We start from the raw sequence: 25,098 nt of genomic DNA, 5'->3' as shown, positions 1-25,098 counted from the left end.
CAGCGATCGGTAGCTGACTGAATAATAATCAGTACAGTAGTGACTCACGGGCGTGGAATTCTGTGCGCGCTCGGCTCGGCGCCGTCCGACAGGCATTGATAGGTTATAAAACGTCAGTCATGAGCGATGTCCTCGTGATCGGTCTCGCAATCACGGGACGATAATTCGCATCTTCCGATGCTCCCGCGAATCACCGCGGCCGCGTCACCATGATCTCCGCAGCCCCATTTGTTTTGCCGTTTCTCTTCCTGCTAAACGCCCGGGCGAGTCCCGTGCTGGATGCTCCAAAATTGCTGATCGTCTCCTACGATGCGTTCAGGTGCGAGAACTTTCGCGGTAACAGCATGAAATATGCATAAGATTCACTAACGCTAATGACGAGAAAGTTTACCGCGAATGTATTTTGTTGAAGTACATAAAAATTAGGTCAGACACACGGATCTGAAAATAATTACATTGGACTTAATTATCGTTCATTTAAGCATGATGATAATACTGCAAAAAGCTTTTGACACTCCAGCGATCAGCCTAAGCGTCCAGTGTATTTATTTATGAGTTCCATATAGTCATTTTTAAATCTGTATGTAGTTAAATCTAAATATAAAATTTTTTTCTGTGTGTGGGTGTGAGATCCTATAAAGCAATTATGAAACCATCAATATTTATTTATTATTTATTGTATACGTCGCTATTTATTTGTTAACACGTTTATGTCAGTTCATAATTTTGTATGTTATGTGCCAAGCTGTATACTACTTAACATATGTCACCCTGACACAGTAGATCAAGTTAATGTGAACTTGTTAATTCTAGAAATACCAAGCGGTTAAAAATAATTATGTTAGATTGCCTAAATAATTATAGGTTTTACATCCCAGGACTGAACTTCTTACACAGTTCGACTTTCCTCTTTTTTTTCCAAGGTGAAAAGAAAAACAGAAAAGATGAACGATATGTAATGGGAAATGAACATATGAAGATATGTTCATTTCTACCAAAGTAGATTAACTTTAATTTTAATTTAACTTGTTCTCTATCTTTTTCTAATTCTTAGAAAAAAGAGACTTAAAAAAGATAATAAATTAAATTAAAATTAAAGTTAATCTACTTTGGTAGAAATTGGCATTAGCAAGTAAAAAATATTGGTATTTCTAATGCTAAAGCATATAAGAATATATGTAAAGCTAAAGTTGGTTTTCTTTTTTTTTCCTTGAATAGATATGACTATCTTGAGAGAAAGCTGACGCCGTTCATGAACCAGTTAAAGGCAAAGGGTACTTACACTGACTACATGATGAACATTTTTGTCACTAAAACTTTTCCTAATCACCACACGATGGCGACGGGATTTTATGCGGAAACACATGGGGTTGTAGATAATGAATTTTTTGATCCTGTCAAAGATAATCTCACTAAGTATTCATACGAGCTGTATCACTATAACAACAATATTCTACCTATTTGGGTACGTAGAGTGGGGAGATGATAATTGTATCTTGTGTACATTCTTAGGCAAGTGTTTTATATTTTGTTAACGTGCAATTTTAGACGGTTAATGAAAAGAATGGTGGACGCAGTGGCACAATGATGTGGCCGGGCTCTGTGTTCGAATATCAAGGAACTTCACCCACCTTTGCACAGGTATACATTTGATTGATGCATGAAATGATATAGTTAGATCTAATATAATCCATTGCGCGCGATTATATTAATAAAAATATTTTAGACTTTTAACGATACGATTCCGTGGGAGAAACGAATTGATGAATTACTGTCGTGGTTCGTGCATCCCACGAAACCGATAAACTTGGGAATATTGTACATTGAAGATCCGGATTATCACGGTCACGCCGTAGGAATAAACAGCCCCGAATTCAATGATATTCTCAGAAAATTGGATAATATTACTAAATACATGCATGACAAAATTGATCATTATGGCTTGACGGAAGATCTCAATATGATTCACTTAAGTGATCACGGCATGGCATCTGTTACAATGGAAAGAATAATAAATTTAACAAATTACATCAACGCTAGTGATTATACATTCGTGGGAACGTCTCCGGGATTACATATTTTTCCTCATTCTGGTAGGGCTATTTTACATTATGATTTGTGTAGAAAATTGGTATTTTTTGGATACTATATCTGTTTTTTTTTTAACGCTTTATTTAGGGAAAGAAGAAATTATTTACCAAAAATTGAAATTTGCCGCTGAACAAACGAAAACGTTCAAAGTATATAAAAGAGAAGATATCCCAAAGAAATATCATTATGGCAATAATACTCGTGTAGGACCGATTTTTGTCATTGCTGAAGTTGGATACGCGTTTCAGAATCTGTATGACGCTATAGAATTTTATAAACAGAAATTTAATATTACAGGTAACTTTGTTATTTTTTTATATATTTATTACTATATATATAATTTTTTTAACGTTGTGCCATTGTTCCCATTTAGTTAACAATCAGACGGAATTTGGGTTGCATGGTTATAATAACGAAGCTAAAGAAATGCATCCATTCTTCTTCGCGAATGGCCCTGCTTTTATACCAAGATGTAAATTAGAACCTTTCAACAATACAGATCTGTTTCCCTTGTTTTGTGAAATACTTCATTTAAAGTGCCCCAAGGTTAACGGCACTTTATCTCACTTAACAAAGTGCCTTAGGACACAATCGAAATATGTACCAATAACTACATATAAAATATTGAGTAAGTATTTCTTTTAATAATTACGAATAAAATAAATGAATAATTATTTCTTTCACAAAATCACGGATTTTCTAAGATATTAATAATATTTTTATTTAGTTGCAGTTATGCTAACCATCACATCAATAGGAATTGTCATTGTGGCGACAATAATTTATATAAAGAAACGAAGATTAGGATATAATTATAGGTACCCACAGACCAATAGTAATGTGTCTGTATTGTTGCTGACATGTTGCGCAGATGTCTGTGTATAGATAGCTATCAGAATTGTCTGCATTTTGCAAATTGATGGCTTCGCACTAATGGCTTTAAGTAGCAACTTGCCAGCAACAGACAAATATTAATACATCAATTTTCTTAATTTGAAGCAGTCTTAAATTTTCAAATTTTGTTCTTTTTCTTTCTCGTATTAAATTTTGTTATTCTTTTATTTCGTTTCATCTGAACTGATGAAACTTTTTTGCAATTTTAATAATAATTTGATAACAATATTTTTATTTTTCAGGAACTCATATTATACATTGGGCGAATAAGGTATTACAATTGAATAAACGTGACGTTTACAGTCTTTCATTAAGTTTTAAGTTAGTGAATTGATTCGATATATGACAAGGATATTATACGAAAAAGAATTATAAATTATTATGTTTTTAACAATGACTAGTACAAATACAAATTTTTTTAATCTTAGATCTCTTCCATGTTACAAGAAAACATGCTCAATATATATAATTTAGAAATTATTCAGTGTTGATATTTTTAATGTTCATATTTAAAATGATGATTTATTAAATTATATGTTTAATAACACAATATGACAAAATTTGAAACAGTATTTCTCATTGGTATTTATAACGTAATTTAATAAACTATGATGTGCAATACTTTTGTGATTTTATTATTATGCATATGTATAAGTACTTCCGAGCAAATTGTACGATTATTAACTCCTTTCAACTTTTATTTTAGAAGGTATTGAATGAATCTTCTGAAATTTAATAGTTTTGGGATGAAAGTTTAATTCCGCATTTATAAAAATCTTCAAATAAACACATAATTTTAAAAAGGAAAGAAAATACTTTTTTCGAATTATTTTTATCCTCTAATACAATTTGTCAGATCTTTCTAAATATTACATTACGAAATAGGAAACCTTCGTATTGACTTGCATCAAGGAATAAATATTTTTTTAATCTTTTTCCATTCATTATTTGATGTAATGATTGTGTGTGTCGAATGGATTTATCACAGAATCGATCGCGAGCAAGATGCGTAATGAAGGCAATTTGCATTAAAGTTATTCCATGTGAAAGATCTCTTACAATCCTATTTGCAATCTCTTGACAGGTGCAACGAGATGTCAATACGTATTTCATGCAATGATTTTGCGAAGATATAAATAGAGAATACTTTTTTAATATTCAATTTGTAGAATTGCATCAGATAATCCCGAGTTCTTCACAGCTAATTGTATTTCATAATCCTTCATTGTTGTTAGATTAGTTCAAGTACATCGTAGTGAAGATATCAGATGCAGCAAACGAGTATTCCAATTAAATTAGTTATCGTTGTTATAATTATTGTTGTTAATAAATGTATATATGGCTTTAAAGTTACATTTGAGGAATTGGAATTATGCATTTACTGTGCAAAACTTTTGCAAGCGCTAAAATATTCTCCGATTGTAAAATGTTGCCTGGTGAATAAGATTAATTACGTATACGGAACAATACAGTCGTATCGATTAGTTATGTATGGAACGTGTAGATAATGCTTCTGATAGGATACTATTTCATTTTACTTTATTTTATGCGATTGTGTACAATCAACACGGATATGACGCAATTAATTGTCGAGGAAGAATGCATTTTGCATATTAATTTCTTTCTATTAACAACGAATAATATTAACATATTGTCTGCCCAGTAATTTTTGACTTGTGAAAAAATTTTCATTATGAACAATGATATATTATTAGTCATAATATGAATTAAAACTTTGTTTTTATGCATAATATTAATAAATTGTTTATTTTTTACTTTACATTATTATCTAATCATGTGATTTAAAATAATCAAATAATATTTATTTTTTTATAAGCATTTTAAAGAATTTCGGCAGCGCCAAGATCGCCAGTGATCATCAAGATATTATTACAAAGTGAGAAGTCACGCAAAAAATGACTATTATGACGATTAACGTATTAATAAATTAATATTACTTAAACGTTGATGTTACTTTATTACATTTATATGTAGTTATATAGTCATTATATATGCATTTATATACACAATTATTAAATTGTTATTTATATCCATATTTTTTACGTTTATAAATTATTAAATTTTCACAATTGTTGCAAGTGCAATATTTTCTAAATCTCGTAGAGAAAATTTTTAAAAGAATAAAAATTGAATTTGTTTATTGAGTGATTTTGTACTTGACGAGATTTAGAAAGTATGCATTTTCTGTGTCTTTTTCAAAGACTTAAAACAATGATACGTTCTTAGTACTCGTAAGTGTGAGATCTCGAATGCAAGAAACAAGTGGTTCTTTTTATTAGCTCTTTTTCTTGTAATGTCTTGCAATAAATCGCTCGCGTGATAGTATGAAATAAGAATGGAGAATTTTAATCGTATCACAACAAACTAGCATGTCATATGACTGTTTTACACTTTTTCAGTATATTGAAAATATAAAATACGATATATTAATAATCTCGGTGTTATGATTTAAAGCAAAAAAAAAAATTTACGCCACTCCACACGTGGCATATATTCCTTCATTTTATCTATCGTATCGCAAAACAATCATACGTTAATGATTAATTGTCTAATTATGGACATTACGATACCGCGATGAACAACCCGAGAAAAATTTTTCATATATAATTATATGAGATATACATAGTTATATATAATAATATATACATATAATGTATATTGTATATATATATATTTTTTTTATGGATATTTGATATAATTGTATATAATTATATGAAAAATCTTTTTCCGAGAATGTTACATGATCCTCTCGAAAGATAATGCAACAATTGTGCAGATAAAGACAATCTTACGTCTTTCTCAGATTACTTTTAAGATTTGCTATTGAGGACATGAAAGGAAAATTTTTCGCGGTTCTAAAAATATGATATTAAGAAACCATACGCGAAATAAAATGGTCGTTTAATCGAATCGCACCAATCGCGATTTGATTGCACGAACGATTAATATCTCAAGTAGCGAGAACTTTGTATACGCTATATCTTTCTTTGACTCACCGCCGGGTCAATTACTTCATTTTTCTCGAGGCAAGCGGAACCAAGTGGTTTTTAAAAATAAGGTACATATATATATACCCGAAACCACGAATGGAAAATTCTGCACGCCGATGGATTTCACAGATCATATCTTTATCAAACAGGATTTACGGACCTGCGTCATCAGGAGTAATCTAACATTCAGGCGTTTGTTTAGAAGTGATGTTTGTTTCTCAATTATTTTTGTACAAATTTCGCACACTCTACATCGGCAGACAGATCTTTAAATTAGAATCGTGAAAATAATGAGACGAGCAATAATTCAATCAAATTAATCATCACGAATATGATATATATGTCTCTCTTTCGCGTAAAACGTTTGAAAGCTAAATTTTCAAACAAAGTGTTCTCCTTAAGTACAACAAAATAAAAATAGTATCTCTTATCAGCTTCAAATTGTTACACCATTATCTTCGTTTTTGGCCTTGAATGGTAATTATGCAAACATTTTTTACACGTAATCATAATTTGCAGTAATACTTTGCAGTATTACTTTGCAGTACCTTGTCAGCAAAGTCTGGCGTTTTAAATTGACAGCAAATTCAACTGAAATCGAGCAAGAGCCGTTATCTCGTAATTGGAAAATGTATCGTTTAAATTAAACGTTTCGGGAGAGCAGATTCTGTTCGATTTCTACAATCAGTCTATCAATTGTTAATGCATCTTCGCTGGCATTATGACATAAAATTTGCAGTGGCCACTTTGCAAAATTTATCGCAGGAACAGATTTGAATAATTATATACTTCAATTATTAATTTTCAGAGCCTATGTCTCTCCACCCTTATATTGTTTTATTTCATGTGCAGTGTAATTGGTTTTTCTCATTTGCAGAATAAAACTAAATTGTAGAACTTAACGAAAACGAATGTGACGATAAGCAGAAATTCATATCGTACGATCGATTTCTTACACCCCCCGAGTATGCTGTTTTAAAACTATATTTCTCAGTGGACATTGCGCATTAGCCGGGATATTCAATCAATATCCAAAAATATCCACCGTTTGTCCACGATGTATAGGATGTACGCGAGAAAAGAGGAGAGGCCAACGCCGGTGGTTCAAGCATCAGCATCAGCATCAGCAGCAGCAGTAGTAGCAGCAGCAGCAGCAGCAGCAATAATGGACGAGGGCGATCGATGTGATCCGTGGTGCGTTCAATGCCACTCTTGGAGAACATTGAATTGTTCAGTAACAGCGGCAGAGAGTAAGAGAGAGAGAGAGAGAAAGAGAGAGAGGGGATATACCCCACGGTCGATGCCTATATAGCCAGCTACGAACGCAACAGATCGTTCCAGTCGTTGTCTCTCGTCTCGAGATTTGCTAGCTTCATTTTTTTTTCGCCTATTGCACGTCCTCGGGATTAGCCTCGGTTCTTTCCGAGGTCTCGCGATACATTCCCACGATGTACACGGCCACGATTTAATCAAACGACCGTCTAACGATTAGCTTCGCCGCTTATCGCGATCTAAGTGGTGCTCGAGGTGGTAGCGTGCAGCGATAGATTAGGGACCTCCGGCATGTTCTCCGGGACGTAAAACGGGGTAGATCCTCGCCGTCATCGAGCGAGTAAGTCGGGGAGGAGTTTCGTAAGTGCTTATATAAGTGCTTCTGTTTAATATTAAGTATTTCGCCGCATCGCGCGGATCGGGGCGTTTTGATTTGTGCGCGCCTGGCGCCGTATCATCCCGAAGGCTGGATCCGAAACGCAGTGGCCACAGAACGAAGAAACTGTTACCCCCCATCTTCTCCCGGGGAACATCGGAGGTCTCGGTCGACAGCGATATGCCGCCGCAGGAGAAGTTCCCGGCGTCCGCTGGGGTTTCCAGGGACCTGACCCCACAGGACCCCAGTCCTGACGGGGGTCTGTCGGCCTCGGCCTCGTCCGACGGATTTTCGTCCGTCAAGGGTCGTAAGAGCGGCAGTGACGATCAGGATGACCAGGAACCCAAGGACATGGACTTCGACGACCTGCTGCCGCACATAGGCGAGTTCGGCACCTATCAGAGGATCCTGTTCGTGCTGATGATCCCGTTCGCCTTCTTCGTCGCCTGGGTGTACTTCTCGCAGATATTTATCACCCTCGTGCCGGAGGAGCACTGGTGTCGCGTGCCGGAATTGGAGAACCTCACTGTCGAAGAAAGGTAAGGGTGGAAGCTGACATCATTGTCTTTAGCGTTCCAGGAGAGAGATGTATTGATTATTTCAGGAATCAATAGGCAAAAATAAAATAATGGCAGTATTCTGCAGAAGTGTGAAAAAAAGTAACGTCCAGATAATATAAGAATGTAAGAACATACTTCAAAGCAGATTCCATCGTTGAATGAATTGTATAATAATAATAACCCATTGTTTATATAATATTATCGCATTAAATATTTGATAAAAGTAATTATTTTTTATTTAGAGAAGAATATTAATACTTGAAATAACATCATTTTTGTTTCAAGTCTATTTTTAATATATGTACATTTAGATATTCCTTCATGTCTTACTGTGGCTTTAGCACGTAATCATTTGAGTACGTTACAAGTTACTTCATTAATATTAACGTAATTCACTTAAAATTTAATGCGATTTCGTGCAAATATGATTTTCATAATTTTCAAATCACTTATTTATCGAACGCGCTTAAAATTCACAATTTTGTGCGCACACGATTTTCATGATTTTTTTCACGTTGTTTGTGCGTGATTATTTTGACATATATTTAGAGATTTTTTTCACGCTTCATTATATTTAGCACGTGATTATTTGAGCATGTCATAAATTACTCATTTACACAATTCGCTTAAAGTTCACAATTTTGTGCGAATATGATTTCCATGTTTTTCTCACTCTTATTCGCGTGAACCACTTTAACATACATGTGGATACATCTTTCACGCCTTATTATATTTGGCACGTGATTATTTGAGCATGTTATAAATTTACTTATTTACGTATTTCGCAAGTAAACTGCCGAATGGATGTACAACATTTAACAGAATTGAGAATGATCATTAAATTCTCTGCAGTCTCGTATCTCCAGCTTCTCTTATCGCTACTTATTTGTTTAACATAAAACATGAAATCATAAGGTGAAAGCATAATAAAATTGTCTACATGTCGATTAATAACAGACTAATGAAACTGGGAAATTCAAACAAAAGACTCCGATAAGATTGTTATCACGTTATAAAAATTGTTGGATCACAATGTAGGATAAAACGATTTTTTTTTCGATATAACTGTGTGCGCACATTCTAACTTCGATAAAGAATAATAGAGCGTGCAGTAAATGCACGGCGATACAGATAGTCCCCTTACAGTGACGCATGTACACGTGAACTCAATAGGAGAAGAAACTTTTCATCAGAGGCGCATGAAGAGCATTTGCACGATAATAGGTTTCAGAATTTTAAATCGTACTTCATCTCTTCATTATGCTTATGCAACTGCATTTCCATCTGCATAAACACCTCTCTTTTTCCTCTACTATTTTTCTTTCTAATAACTCAAGGACCGATCCGGTTGCAATTTATTTCCACGTTTCGTCGATCGTATCTTTAAACGTCATTTTCGCGGTAATCCGAGCGGATTTTATTTCGCTTACGGCTACCAGTACTCCGCCTAGACTGTTTTCCCGAGCGGTATAATTGTTCGCGCGAACAAATGTGCCATAAACATTCAAATTACCCGGAATACGTAGAACCGGTGATTCACGGTTCGTGATTTATATTACATTTTTCTACTGCGAGAGCGTGATCAGTGCTTTTTGTATATTATTGAACATAATACTAAATGTAAATTAATTATTATATAACTAAACAATGCGTTGCCTTGTTTGAAATTATTCTTCAATCTAATCAGTTAGAATTATTTAAATTTATTTTTTTTTTAATTGGAAAGATTTTTTTTATAACGTTAGGGTGTCTGATAATTCTACTAAACAAAGAAATATAGAGAAACCAAAGTAATAATTTCATTTAAACTCGCTTTAAATGGTCTTGTAATTTGTATTTTTCAAGACTATTTCTATTTGTAATTTATTCATATTCGTATTATGTTGTATTTATATTATGTCGTATATTTATAAATATATATGTATTTTAAGATATATTTTATATTTTGATTGCATGTTTGATTTTTTAATGGTTTTTCATATTGCGCGGCAAATAAACCTGTAAATCGGATTTCATTTTACTAAATACATAGTTGAATTATATCCAATTCGAGTTATTTTCAATTATTCCTATAGATCGCAATTGCTTCTACTCGATAAATCATTAATTTAACTAAAATAATGGAATAAAACAATTTAACTAAAGAAATGTTAAATTTGATTCAAATTTAATTCATTGTTTGCTAAATGTATGCCAATATGGACGCTACTTAAAAATTAAGCAATTTAAAGATGTATATCTTAAAATATTACCAAAAATATAAAAATTTAAAATTAAAATAGGAAAGGCTCTGAAAAGTAAATCAAAATATGAATTAATGCCGTGAGAGCCAATTAATTCTGACATGAACATCCTGTGTTGGCTCTCACGGCATTAATTTATATTTTGATTCTAGTATTATTTTTAAGTAATCTGTAGAATTTGAGCATAATTCATTTACTAGTTTTAAAGTTATTTAATTTTTTGTTTACTCTTGATTCTGATGTAAAATTGCGTTTTGTAGTATTTATACTATTATTATATTATTTATATAATATATTAATATAATATAATTATATATATTTATATATTAACATAAATAATAATTTATACATTTGTGCACTAATATTATATAATATTACACATATTGCAAATTTGATGGGTAAGTAGTATTACCAATTAAATCAAAGTTTTAAATATAAATATTCGTGCAAAAATCATTTAGATCCATTTTCTTGTTTAAAAGTTATTTATTGAAAACTGCAGCAAAATATTGTAATTTTTGCTGCAGAAATCAAATTATAAAGCAAATTTTTCATTGTTTTTTTTCTTGATTAGTTTCAGGACCAAACTTCGGGCATTCGCGGTCAAAATTTTTTATTATTGATAAGATTGTTCTTTTAACAAAATAATAAAAGTGAGGAAGGTAAAAAGTTTTTTGATTCAAGAAATTAATTTAAATTTGATTCTTTAATATTTAAGAATGTAAGTTCTGACAAATTATAGATTGCCTAAAATGAGCTTCGTGCGACATATTTATGTAGCTTGTTTAACCACTGTAGAATATGAAAATCTGACTATAACGACGTAATGTGAGGTGCGCTAATAACTCATTGTAAAAGCGCTACTAACGATCTGTTTTGTTGCGCTTTGAGTAAACACGCACACCTCATAGATTTTGTGAAATAAAAAACTAAAACAAAAAAGAGAAGGAGAAGAGGAAGTAATAAACACGGTGTTACGTTTAACGCTATTCTCGGCTGTTGTCGCCGGTGTGTTTTTCGCGCTCGCGCCGAGAAGAGCTATAAGCGAGAGCATCAGCGATTTTTCATCTCCGCGGCGCGGTCGCTAAAGAACGGATGGAAAACTGCAGGCGGCGCGTATAACGTGGTATCGGTGCTCGTTCAGGTAACGTGTTAGCGTTAGGGAAAGTATGGAAACGACGCGACGCCGCGCCGCGCCGAGACCTTCGTAGCCACAATTCGATTGCACGATTCGGCACGACAAGGATCGCGCGATTAGTAATGCTGCGTGCTGGTTTAATAGCCTCTTTCTACCTCTCTGACGTCAGCCTAATGACGAGATAAATGACCGGTTGATGCCAGTTCTTTTACGGAAATCCATAAGAAGCATAGAATAGATATATCGCGGGCGAGACCCCGCGATTATTTATTATCATTACAGCGGAGCACTTTCAAACCAAATGGAGCAGCCGCACTTTATATCCGCTGATCCGCATAATTAATAGACCGATTGTAATGGCAGAATGACGCTCGTATTAAATGGAGTGGAAAAAACATTTTCAACATGTTCGCGACATGTGCTTCGAGCGGGGAAGATTAGCGCGAGAGGGATATAATTTGCAATTATAAGTCATTATCTTTCTCCCACGTGCACAAGTCATAAATCGCGGCTATAATCTTGGCGCTTTAATGGGAATAAATTTTTCATCGAGTTGCCGTGAAGTTAATGCGTGGAAAAATGAGCTCTTCTAGCTCGTCTGATATTTTTCCTCGTTGTTATCATACTCTCGTGACAATCTTCGATAAACGGCGCGCGGACACTTTCGTCCCGCACGCTGCTAACGTTTTTTCTAACTGTTAGCGGCAATTGAAAAATTAATAAGGCAAATATATGCTATTTGCACAACGCCTCTCGGAGACCGGAACGAGTATTCGTGGATAATGAATAATAAATTTGCACGAAACCTTCATGTAAGTAATGAGAGCGTGAACGTGAAAAATACCTGTGTAAGCCTTTCGACATAACGTCGCGCTAAACGCCGCACTGATTGCCCGTACGTGCAGTAAGAAAGACGGTCCTTAAAGATGCCTCTGCGACACGTGTTTCGATCTGTAATGTTTAATTGTGTGATTACGTAATGAACGGTAAAATAGACATAAAGAGTGAGGAAATAATTATTATTACATAAAGAGATTTTCTTTCAATTTTTTAATGGATATTTGAAAGCAAAATTTACTTATTTATAATGGATATATATGTATCCAGATGTATGTAAATTTGACTGCAATTTTATTATATATTAAATTATATAATGCAAAAGATTGTGTCTTTTACGAGTGCTATTTAGATAGCAGCCATAGTTACAAAATAAGAAAGTAGAATATATGAATGAAATTAACAGAATTTACTGAAAAATAATATATTTATCTATTTATTTATTTATTGAAAAATAATAATATATTTATAATATCTATTTTGTTTATTGAATATACAATGAAGGCTTATTGCATCAAAATCGACATTTATTTGCCTAAGTTTTAGAGTAATTAATTATGTAAATTGCTTTTGGTGAAGCTTTATCTATAAGTTTTTCACGTAAAAATAAACGAAAAAGGTTTAATATGATTTTTGTAAAAAAACAAATATTTGAACTGTGTAAAAAATATTTGTGATGTATTCAGAGAGAATTTTGCGTCAACTCGAACCTGTGAAAAATAATCGCTAAATTTAAATGATGTGATTTGAACCTTAAAGACAAATCATGTTGTAGATGGTCTTTTGATATTAACGATGACAACGTGTGCAATTTGGTGGATATAAATCAACTTATTTAGATAAAAAGTTGCTGATTATTTATAAGTTGGCAGATGATTGCCTTTCGGCATTAAAAAAATATTGGTTCATTTTTATTGCTCTATTTACATTATAATATTAAATATTTGAATAATATTAAACCTCAAACTCTAAAATTCTTTATTAGAAATATATTTGCAATTATGGATTTTTACATATTAGAGGAAACTGGGGGTTAAAAGTTCCGTGGGTAAGTTGTTTCAACAATTATGTCTTCAACGTGAAAAGAGATAGCGTTATACTTTCAATTGTGATACAGTGGCGTGATTGATTCACACGGTGAAAACTTACTCCCAAAACTTTTAGCCCTGTCCATTTCTCCTACTATTCGCACTTTTAAAGCTTAATGTCTAAGCTTAATGAAGCTTCAAACGTTTCCGCAATTATTTATAATTGAAATTAAATTTTATTCTTTTAAAGGAAATTAACTCTAAAAATTAATTCCAAATGATACGAAAATTGATGTTGTCAGGAACTTACATAAAAGAATTGCAAGAAAATTTATTGTACGATATTCTTACCATTTGAGTCTAAAATTAGAAAATTTTATCACAAGTGCTTTCAAATAAAATGCGTTGAAACGTGTCACGACTATGTAATTTTTTCTCAAAGTTACGTGCCTTTTAACGCGTAAATTTGCATGTTTACGTTCCAACAACTTTAATATTTTTGCACGCGGTCAGCTACTAACTCGTGCAGAGCATTAAAGAGACGCTCGCACGAGCGTGTCTATCAAGGATGAAAAATGTTGTACGTACATACATACAACGTTTATTGCAATCGATGTCGAATGCATCCGTTCGTTCGTACGACTCTCGCATAAAGGTCAGATTGCATGCGTTATTAGTCAGGAGGTGTTCACGCATTCGATAATTAGAGACCTTTATACGGTGATCTTAATTGCCGGCTTATAATCGTTTTCGATTTCCCGTCGGGACAGAGTCCCTCCTGCGCCTGACATTTTATTGGGTCAACGCTTAACATTTACTGCAACTTCTCACTTACCACAACTTCCCACATTTGCGTTAATTTTTGTTCACGCCCGAGGTGTGGACGGGATATTTTTAATTGTCGTTATCTTTCAGGATCGCCTTGGCGATACCGCCCGGCGAGGATGGCTTGTCCAAGTGCACCATGTACGACGTGAATTACACGGAAATCCTGTTGAGTGGAATCAGACAGGCGGATCCGTACTGGCCGACAAAGAGTTGTTCGCACGGTTGGGAGTTCAATTTCACCGTCATTCCTTACGAAACCGTGGCGACCGAGGTAAGAAGAAAAAACAATATGACTTCATAAGAAGAAACGACGCTCTCTTTAACCCTTTTGAAGTTTTAATCCTTTTTAATCCCCAAAAGGGTTGAATAATCGTCGCTCACTGAGAGAAGAGTTCCTTCTTCTGAAGCCTTATCCACCTGAATTACTTAGGGAAATGGGATATAGATTGTTATTTTTAGAGATTTTTGGGAGATTATTAAATACAAATAAAGTCGAAACGTAGAAGGAAGAAATGTCGGATCTAAGAAATAAAATATTAAAATATTAAATTGTAATGAAACTCTCAATTAGAGTTTAAACAATTTTTTTCTTTTAAATTATTTAAAAGAACTATTTAAGCTATTAAGCTATTTAATTCAATTAGGACTTTTAAACAAGTCCTAATTGAATTAAATAGTTTAATAGCGGCTTAATAGCGTGGAGAGCGAACGGTGAGAAATGGAGTTAAATTCGATGTAACGAGCACTCGTCAGTCGAAAGACGGTCGTATACTTGGCACGCATACCGCCGGCCGTGCAACAGATGTTTGCGCTGCGCTATCACGCGAAGTCGCGCCACGTGCAACGTATTCGCGCGACAAGGACAGGTCGAGAGCGATACAATTTACACGCGCGATTGCGCCACTGAATTAAGCAACCCCTTTGCGCTCGTTGAATTCCCCGCGCCGCGTCGCGGCGTTAGATTGATTCGGAATCGATCAATCACCTTTGCTTTTCGGAAAACGTTTCCAGTTCCTCCTGCGCGAAAACGAGTTGTAGCAGGGAAGTAGCACTTAAATCAAAATTCTTACATATATTAATGAAACTCTAATAAATATTCATAGAAATTTATTTATTAATTTATCTATTAATATATCTACTTACTCGTTTGAACGTTATTTCTTTAAAACTGCAGCAAAATATAATAATTTTCGCTGCAAAATTTATTAGAAATTGATTTTTTTATTATTTTCTTTTATTTGGGCATTCGCAACCAACATTTTTTGTTCATGATTAAGAGAAAAAAGAATAAACCTTGACAAGTCTTCAGTTTTTGAATTTCAATAACTTTTAGCTTGTACTTTATAGCCAAAACATCCTTGTAAACTTTAGTCATACTGACTCAAACCATTGTTCTCATTTTGCCCATTCTTCCTCGAATTCAGACGTGTGAAAAAAAAAATGTTTCGGATCTTGTGCAATCATATACCCAATGTTAAGAGTTTGCCAGAATTTTTAGAGCCAAGAACTGTTCGAAAAACGTCCGTTCACCAATGACTCAGCTAGTCTGACTAAACAATGAAAAACCGTACAGTTTGCGGGGTGTTAATATGATAATGACATCATATAAAAACAGCTACCTTACAGTTCCAAGTGACATATTTTAATTCTTGATCGTCGACGCCGGCAAGTAAATTATTCGATCATAGATCTCCATTGCAGTTGGGATGGGTGTGCGAGAACAGCGCACTGCCGACGACCGCCCAGAGCATCTTCTTCATCGGCGCAATCTTCGGCGGCCTAATCTTCGGATGGATCGCCGACAGATACGGCAGAATACCGGCCCTGGTCGGCGCCAATGTCACCGGCTGCCTGGCGGGCGTCGCGACCGCCTTGGCCGGAAGTTTCTGGGAGTTCGCGCTGTGCCGGTTCTTCGTTGGCTTCGCCTTCGACAATTGTTTCACCATGATGTACATACTGGGTACGTACGCGTCGCGGAATCTTCGTAGACCCGGCTCTTCCGGAAACGAGCGACCTCGCGGAATTCGCTCCACCAAATTTTTTCTACTGGTTCAAAATGCAATATGAAACGATCTAATATTTCCATAATTTTCTTCATGTTTTGAGATCTTCATGTCTTATACATCTTTAAGGCCGCTGACGGGAGAAGGAAAGCGAAAGTCGCGATTTTCCGTCGATCACCGAGGCTACAGATCGTATTTGCAAATAATGGCAATGATAATGATCTTGCCAACGATCAAGAAAAAACGATGTTAATTGATACGTCTGCGAGCCGACGCGTGAAGACTTGATTTGCTAGATTCCATGATTAACTTTTGCACCTACTTCTAAGTAGTAGCGTTTATACTAATTGCCTATATACCAATTAAAAAGCAACAAATTAGCTTTGAGTCATTCGCGTAATTGTTGTCGCGATACAATGATCCCTTCGATCCTCGAACCCTCGACCGCCTGTTGAAACTTGTGATTAGCTCTCTATAGCAACGCACCAGCAGCGTTGCCGTCAAACAGGATCGGCGGAATTCTAGACCGGAATCGACCGTGATCGATTTTTAAAATTAATTTTCCTTTCGCGCTTATCGCTGATTAGCGATTAGCAAGAAATTCCGCGCGCGTTTCTCATTCTCACGCGCGGCTAATCCCAATTTCAAACGAACGTGTAGCAATGCCGTAGCAACGCTAGAAACGCATCTCCTTGTATTCATCTAACCGTTACGTCAACCTTAACCCCGTCAGCTATCGCGCTACAATCGTCGTTTAGTTCATCGCAATTGTAATTAAGCTGATTAAATCGCGATTAAAGCTGATTAAATCGCGATTCCTTACCGATGGCTCTGGGATACGGACTGAGAACAATTAACGTACATATTTATATAACGTATATATTACAACCTAAAAGAATCGCGCGCGCCGCGGGAAAGGAGATCCGATCTTTCCCGTTTTCTTGTCCCTTACTTACGCAATTATCTCGCGGCCGATTATCCCAGTCTGGCCTTGGCGATAGACCGGCAATCCGAGTGATTGTCGGTCTGCCCGAATCGGTCTTCGGCCGCCTGTCGAGTCACGGCCGATTACGATCGCCGGATTCAACTACCAGGTCAAGCTCGCCTGGTTTGACTCACGAAGTCACGGTTATTGCACCGGCGCGCGCGTTTTGCAGCTGCAGTTCCGTTTCGCCGATCTCGTCGGTGGAAGCGTGGCCAATGTCAGAGGCACGTGCCGTTATCCGCTCTGTAAAAAGAGGCAGTAAACCGACAAGTCGATCGCATCTCATTGTCTCTCGAGAAATTATTCGTCACGGAGTCGAGTTTGATATCAATTTGCCTTTTGAAGGACGAATTCGTAAAATCGCTCGATTCCTCTTTCGACCGAGGCGGCGTTCCATTTGGACGCTCACGCGCTGTAAAGCTTCATTCTATCTTCCTTTCGCACGTAACGTTCGATACGGATAGAATGAAGCTTACAGCGTGTGAGCGTGACCAAACGCAGCCTGAATCTCTGACGAGTTTCGTCACCGTGAATTGTCATCACGGAAATCGTGAAAATTCCACACGTGTTCCACGATGATTGCGTGAGCAATTTTGTTTGTGGGACGTGTAATCACGATATTGACTGATTTGACAACATTTGATCGCGTTGTTCGTAATAAGAGAGAGGGACTGTTGGAGATCTCGTATGCTAATGCACGCCTTTTGAAATTATTCATGGAATGTGACACATTTTGAAATCTGCAAATCAGTTTATACTGAATCTCGTGTAGCCTTGTGACCGTCAGTAAAGATCGGCTCGCCGATAATTTTACGCTTCACAGATGGATGGCAGCGTGAAGGTAGCGCATTAGAAAAAATGGCCACTCGCCGATCTAATTAAAATAATGTAAGTCAGCAGTAATCATGCGCTATCCTTTTTAATCTAAATTTACAATGTGCTCTTTGCTTCCTGTCTTGTGTTCTTTTGCCTCTTTGTCTCTTCGCGCATTATTTTTATCGAAATTGACGAGATAAAAGTTAACGAATTCCGAAAAAGACAAGAGGCACGATTGTCGATAAAACGCGCGAGGAGGTAAAAAAAGCAATAAGCAAAAAGCAAAGAGCACATTGCAGATTAGCCTTAAAAAAAAAAAAAAAACAGGAAACATTGTGTAGTTTAATATTCAAGCGTTCGCTGTTACGACGAGGATGATGAGAGGCTACCGGCAACTAGCATGAAGTTTGCGTTAACAATTAGACTTCCTTGCGCTAACAACTAAATACTGTCTAAAATTACAAGAGAGGGAGAGAGAAGTTTGTCGATGTGCACTTTCCGGGTTTCTTGTCTCTTTCGTTCTAATCGGCTCATGCAAGGTCAGGGCAAAGGATATCGCGGCAACGTAATAATCTAATTGTCCAATTTAATATATAATTATATACGAAACTTTTTTTCTCAAGTATATATAAATGCAGGGACGGAAAGTTACTCGTTACGAGTCCGTTACTTCTATTTTTACTTCTATTTTTTTTATAATAACAATTTGATAATAAATTTTTCATAACGGTAATATTAGTAACGCCAGGACTGGGATAATCATTTTTGACAAGTAACGCGTTACTTTGACTCGTTACGTAATGAATAAAGTTGTAAATTACTATTTTTAAATAAGCAACGCATAACGAGTTGATTGTCAAAACAGTTTTATAGTTTAGCACTTACTGCTATTAAAAATGATAACGTATCAAATTATTATAAAAAGATAAAAGTAACGATCGTTACTTGTAACTCATTACTTCCTACCCCTTTATAAATATATCCCGAGACTCTCTTTAAAGCGGCCGTCTACTGTCCGAGAGAAAGTGTTTAAGATGGCTTTCGTTTAGAAAGTAAATTGTTACGAAAAAGCGATATCATTAACACACAATGATGTGTAAATGCAGATTTTAGCAACATGATGTTCGTTACATCATTTTTTTTTATATAATTCATGCGTCACGTTGTTTCAGAGTTAGTGCTTCGCGGATGTTGTACCAATATCTAGAAGAACATTTAGAATGCTAACACAAAGTTCTAACGTAAAGTACTTTAGCTTTTAAATATTTTTGTATCTCTATTTCTAAATATCTTTCTTTTTTTCAGTACTGGAATACGTGGGACCGAAATGGCGCACTTTCGTGGCGAACATGTCGATAGCACTCTTCTTCACGTTCGCCGCCTGCATCCTACCTTGGATCGCGTATTACCTGGCCGACTGGAGGATGACCTGCATCACGATATCCGTTCCTCTGGCCCTGGCGGTGGCGGCACCCTGGTTGGTACCGGAGAGCGCGAGGTGGCTCGTCAGTCAAAACAAAGTGGAAAAGGCCATTGGGATCCTGGGTAAATTCGAACACATGAACGGCACGAAAGTACCCGAGAACGTCTATCAACAATTTCGCGTAAGAATCGTCGCTTCTTTCTCGCGTGTTTCCAGGAGAAAAAAGAAAAAAAAAAGGAAATGGTATCGCGTCAAAGTCTCGTCGCGAAAAAGTTCACGTTGTAAATGTCTGCTTGTCGATGTAACAGGAAACCTGCGCCAGAGTATGCAAGGAGCAGGAGGCGGACAAAACTTATTCCGTGGTGGATCTATTTAAGAGTCCACGTTTGCGAAACATCACGATTCTCCTCATCATTATCTGGTGAGTTAGTCACGTAATAAAAAAAAAAAAATGCCTCTTTAACTTTAGATTCTAATGCCGCTAAGTTGATTGTAATAAATAGCGTTTAATGGACATTGCAGTATTATAGCTTATAAGAGAGAAAATGTGTGTAACATCGAATAAAGGATAATCGTTATTCGATGACTGTAAAGAGTACGGTAAGGTTCCTTATCTACATATATCGATTATGTCCCGCGACATAGGATGGCGATATCGCTGGTATTTGATGGCCACGTAAGAAACGTGAATAACCTTGGGCTCGACGTCTTTGTAACATTTACGATCGCAGCGTTTACCGAGCTACCCGCCGACACGTTTCTCACCCTCGTCCTCGACCGATGGGGTAGACGATGGTTAGCCTGCGGTACCATGGTAATTTCCGGAATTTTCAGCATTTGGGCGAGCGCGGTTTCGAATCGTGAGTATCGCTCTTATCTCTTTTTCTAATTATCAGAGAACAATTAAAGTAATTTTTGTGTTTTTGAAAATTTATTAAGATTCGACTCTTTGCGGCGCGATATTGGTTGTATGACGTTAGAGGCAAGAAATGATTAATCAATGACAAATAGAGACATTAATTGCTGCGTATTTTATTTTTTAGTTCTCCCTTAAAAATGTAATAATTTCGTAATTAATGTCAAAAATCGGCGTGATTGCTAAGAATCATTATTTTAAGAACAGTTTTACCTTTTTAAGTGATAAGTCTAATAGATGTCTTAGTTTTCGTTGTCTTAGTTCACCGCATATTTTATAGGTTTCGAGATTAAGATATTATTATGGCCCGTATTCAAAACGCCCGTATAATTAAAGGTAAAGATAGAATGAAAAAGCGCGTTAACATTTTCATAAGCGTGTTCTGAATACGGGCCCTATGTTTTGAAGAGAAAATAAAAAATAAAACTGTATGTAGCAATTAATTTATAAATGTCATTTTTCGCTTCTGACGTCATATAATCAATATTGCGCCGTGAGAATCGAGCTTTAAATAAGACAAAATTGTAGAAATTGTTAGAAAGATTAAAATTACAATATTGCAATCAATTCACGTAATCCCCAGGATAGTCATGCAGTTTTTCTGCTGATTTCCGTTTCAGATATTTATTCAGCCACCTTGGCGATCGTCGGTAGATTCTGGGTCAATATCTCATACAATATCGGTCTTCAGTATGCGGCCGAAGTGTTACCTACGGTTGTAAGGGCTCAAGGAGTCGCCTTGATCCACATAATGGGATATGTCGCTAGCATCCTCGCACCTTTTGTCGTTTACCTGGATACTGTATCGTCCATTCTGCCACTGCTGGTCCTCGGCGTCATGGGTGTTATCGGTGGTCTCCTGACGCTTCTGTTACCGGAAACACTCGATAAAGATCTACCGCAGACCTTGCAGGATGGCGAAGATTTCGGGAAGGATCAGAAGCTATGGGACATGCCGTGTCTCCCGAAGTAGGTGTCGAAGATGATTCTTTCATATTCTTACGTGTCTTCAAAACTTTCATAAGCTCAGTGAGACAGCATTCTAGTCCAGACAATATTTATCATAAATATTCATAGATGTTCTGAAAATTTATTTTCAAAAATATGTAGTAAAGATTTTATAGAAATTTTAGATCTTCCACACTATTAAATGCCACAAAATAGATTTTAAGAAAATTTCGTAAAATATATTTTGTTTGAAACAAAATTTTTTTTAAATAGTTTTTTTGGCTTAAAAATAATTTTTAAAATAATTTCTTTACTGTTAGTAAACGCATATAAAAAGATTTTAATTGTAAGGCTGTAGTTATAAAATTTAAAGTAATATTTTTAAGTATGGATACAAAATTTAACGCAATCTGTTTTAAACAAATATCTCAGCAGACGAAACATACATTGAAATAGATAAAAATGAATTTATTTCAATATTTTCGAATTTGTCATTCTAATTTTTCGAGTTCCAATTAAAACAAAAAATAATGTAATTTAAATTTGCATACATCCGAATTCAACATGATAAATAGCGCGCACATATTTTGCATTTCAATATATTTGAGTCTAAAAATACTTCGGGACTCTAAAGCGTAAACTAGAATAAATAAAAATCAATTAAAATAAATTAGAATTTTCAATACATTTGAATTCATTTTCGTTTACTGACAATGAGTATGCTATTTTAACTTCTTTACATCTTCTCTTTTAGCGACAAATTTCGTTTTGAAGTTTAACGGTAACTAGGTTACATGCAGCTTTAATACTGGTTGAACGTAGGAGTTAACTGTGATCTTTTGACTTGACGGAAATCTTGAGACTTTGATTACGGTCTCATGATTACAGTAGCAGTCATAAGTACCTTCCCGGTGCAGTCTTCTTCTATTTTTGCATATAATGCATGTAACATTTCCATATGAACGCATGCTCATATGGAAATGCATTGCCGGGAAGGCATTTATGACCGCTGTATGTTTATGCTGTCATATAATTTAGCTATCTTTAATCAAAACGAAATATTATCGCTGAATGAGAAGACGCAAAGATGTTATAGTATCACACACACTATTTTTTTAAAATAGATAACATCAGATTTCGTATCCACGTTTGACAATATCATATTAAATTTTACAACTACGGCCTTACGGTTAAACCTTTTTTTACGTGCAATAGCCTTAAGTATTACGCAACGTCCACTATGAGGTTGTAAAGTCGCAAGAGCGGTCATAACGCTCATAATATAATGTAAATGGCCAACCCTTTCCCGTACGTAATATAACTTTATATACCGAATTCATACACATATTATATCATGACAATTTTTTTATAAATGTTCTATTTTAATTAAATTTATGAAATACGTTTTCTTCTCGTAATTTCTCCTTATCAAATACAATTTTCTAAAAACAATCTTTGAAAGTGTCAAACGGCTAAAAACGAGTGATTCAAACAAAATATTCCTTATTTTTTAAGCAATTTTTTTTTTAAGTAACGAATCGCGCATATTAATTTTTTAAGAGACGTCGTTATTTATATTTTTTCTTTTTAGGAAAAAGCGTGACGTGGAGGCGCCAACGGTGGCCGTTTTCCGATCGTTCGAACGCAGCAGCCTGCGAAGTTCAATGAGAGCGTCTATTCGTGGCGAGACCCTAAGGAGCAGCATGATACAAAGATCGAGCAGATCTTCCATGAAATCGCGGAAGAGCGTAAATGCAGCCTTGGAAGCTGAAAAGTGAACACTCTGAGAAACGCGGCCCACATGATTTACGACACCCTGATATTTCCTTTCTCTCTCTCTCTCTCTCTCTCTCTCTCTCTTCTTTCTCTCTCTCTCTCTCTCTTTACCATTGTCCTTTCCTTCAGGATTGTGATATCAGAGCTACCAAAATCAAATTTTGCATATGCCTGTATCCAACCATCAATGACGGTTTTAGATCGATAAAAATGGAACGTTACTCGCAATAGCCCGCTCTACAATTAAGTTTACTTAATTAGAGGATGATAGGGTTGTGGCAATTAATTTTAAGTATTGACCGTAGAGAAGTAGAAATGTCAATTAGAATTTAAATCAGATTAGAATTCAACTAAAACGCTCTAATTGGCCGTTCTATTCCTATTCCGCAGATAGAACCCTTTACGATTTTCATTATTGTATTCTGCGATAAATCCTATACGTGTGACATTCTCGAAATCTGACTTCGAATTTCGAGTGAATGAGATGGGGACTTTTACTCGCAGTCATGTAGCGTTAACGCGAGGCTACGATTTTTTTATTGCGCGATTCGTAATTATACTATTTTTGACACGCTTGTATTTAATTAATAGGAGGAAGAAAACCGGGCGCCGCCGTAAGTTTAGAAATGCGTGAAGTTTCAAAACTCCTGTTCCATTCTTTGCGAAACGCGCGTCCTTCGTGAAAAAGAAAAAACAGGAGAAACCAATATTTTTAAATGTACCGTTCCGATTCCGCGGGTGGCAGCCATATTGAGAAATAGTAGATGAGAAATAGATAAAACAAAAAAAAAACAAATACGTACTCGTGCTACAACATGTAAGAACGGCTCGTATGCATTTTATATAAATTGATCGCGTCTGCAGCTGCGACTTGTCACTGTTGCTCACTTACGCGTATAATATGTAACATTACATATTGTACATTACAATGTACATAACGGACACGTGAATCAAATTTTTGAATTATCTTATCAAAAGACGCGACAGGCTGTTGAATGCGAATGAAGAACCTGAATGAGAAATTGTCGGGTACAGCTTTATCGTGATAACACACACGTGTACCCTCTCAGAAAAGGTTTCTAATAGCAAGGCTAAAAATATTCTTGATGTATTTATTGCAATCTTGTGCAATATAAAAATAAAGCCATATTAAGATGAGGTCTGTAATTCCTAATCCCCTTCATCGAATTAAATAAGATTGACTTATTATCTACTATTGTTAAGTTAAGAGTGTTATGAGATTCATAATACTCAAATTTCGATTGTCTAATCTAAATCCGTTTGAGAAAATTAATAAGATAGCATCGAGAGATTATTTTTTTCTAGGTTTAAGAATTTTTTTTATTTAAGAATATAATTTCCTCTTGCCAATGTGATAATTATGTTTGTCTCTATCAATCTTATCTTATGAATTACGTAGAAGAGTAATAGCAGTGAATCCAGAAATCTTTTCTGTGGGTGTATCAACGTCGCCGGGAACGTTTCACCTGGAAATGCTTTCCGCAAAAATTTAGATCTCAAGATTTGTGTACATACGCAATATTTTATAATGTAAATAAGAATATTAAATTAATTTGTATCTCCCGATTGATCTGTGTTAATAAACGTAAACTGATACACAGTCGGATGGATAATTACTATCATAGAGAATTGCCTTTGATCAAAAGGCGTCGATATTGCTCCGACAAAGATGCGATTGTTAATGAACGGTAACAATTATCGACAGCTTCTCGATTGTGAAGAAAATTGTATTGGTTTAATTGCCCGACGCTACTGTATTGCATTGTCGTCAAGTCTGCATTAATATCCAGCACGACGAAATATATCTAATACAGACATTGGACTCATCAATAAGCCACCTTATCACTGCATTGCGGTCAACTGAAAATTCATCATTGCGCGTGGAATTTCAGAACCTGTTCGATAAGATTGCAGTTCATCACATTCTAACGC

General features: G+C 35.5%; 2 protein-coding genes across 3 annotated transcripts; both read left to right on the top strand.

Annotated features, from left to right (window-relative positions):
• Window positions 1–7: 7 nt before the first annotated feature.
• Window positions 8–3,606, top strand: LOC105202323 (ectonucleotide pyrophosphatase/phosphodiesterase family member 5). Its single transcript, XM_011170774.3, has 8 exons — window positions 8–319; window positions 1,219–1,465; window positions 1,549–1,641; window positions 1,727–2,093; window positions 2,179–2,388; window positions 2,465–2,719; window positions 2,819–2,909; window positions 3,228–3,606. The coding sequence occupies exons 1-8, from the start codon at window positions 210–212 to the stop codon at window positions 3,253–3,255; spliced, it is 1,401 nt and encodes a 466-aa protein (XP_011169076.1). The 5' UTR covers window positions 8–209; the 3' UTR covers window positions 3,256–3,606.
• Window positions 3,607–7,138: 3,532 nt separating this feature from the next.
• On the top strand, window positions 7,139–24,981 carry LOC105202332 (organic cation transporter protein). Of its 2 annotated transcripts, XM_039449080.1 has the most exons (9): window positions 7,139–8,183; window positions 14,366–14,549; window positions 15,980–16,238; window positions 19,388–19,686; window positions 19,814–19,926; window positions 20,151–20,365; window positions 21,042–21,390; window positions 22,961–23,193; window positions 23,229–24,981. In XM_039449080.1, exons 1-8 carry the CDS (start codon window positions 7,825–7,827, stop codon window positions 23,145–23,147), a joined length of 1,965 nt encoding a protein of 654 aa, XP_039305014.1. In that variant the 5' UTR covers window positions 7,139–7,824; the 3' UTR covers window positions 23,148–23,193; window positions 23,229–24,981. The 2 variants fall into 2 exon arrangements, with proteins under 2 accessions (XP_039305014.1, XP_011169093.1); XM_011170791.3 differs by having other exon boundaries at window positions 22,961–24,981.
• Window positions 24,982–25,098: the final 117 nt, after the last annotated feature.

Source organism: Solenopsis invicta, chromosome 5, assembly GCF_016802725.1.
Source record: "Solenopsis invicta isolate M01_SB chromosome 5, UNIL_Sinv_3.0, whole genome shotgun sequence".
Classification (NCBI taxonomy): Eukaryota; Metazoa; Arthropoda; class Insecta; order Hymenoptera; family Formicidae; genus Solenopsis; species Solenopsis invicta.
The sequence above is the reverse complement of the archived record's forward strand: the minus strand, read 5'-3'. Positions and strand labels throughout refer to the sequence as shown.

Coding starts and splice junctions, on each gene's coding strand:
- LOC105202323 (XM_011170774.3), top strand. CDS start 210: ATGATCTCCGCAGCCCCATTTGTTTTGCCGTTTCTCTTCCTGCTAAAC. Junction 1,642..1,726: donor CTTCACCCACCTTTGCACAG/GTATACATTTGA, acceptor AAAATATTTTAG/ACTTTTAACGATACGATTCC. Junction 2,720..2,818: donor AACTACATATAAAATATTGA/GTAAGTATTTCT, acceptor ATTTTTATTTAG/TTGCAGTTATGCTAACCATC.
- LOC105202332 (XM_039449080.1), top strand. CDS start 7,825: ATGCCGCCGCAGGAGAAGTTCCCGGCGTCCGCTGGGGTTTCCAGGGAC. Junction 8,184..14,365: donor AACCTCACTGTCGAAGAAAG/GTAAGGGTGGAA, acceptor GTTATCTTTCAG/GATCGCCTTGGCGATACCGC. Junction 20,366..21,041: donor GGCGAGCGCGGTTTCGAATC/GTGAGTATCGCT, acceptor TTTCCGTTTCAG/ATATTTATTCAGCCACCTTG.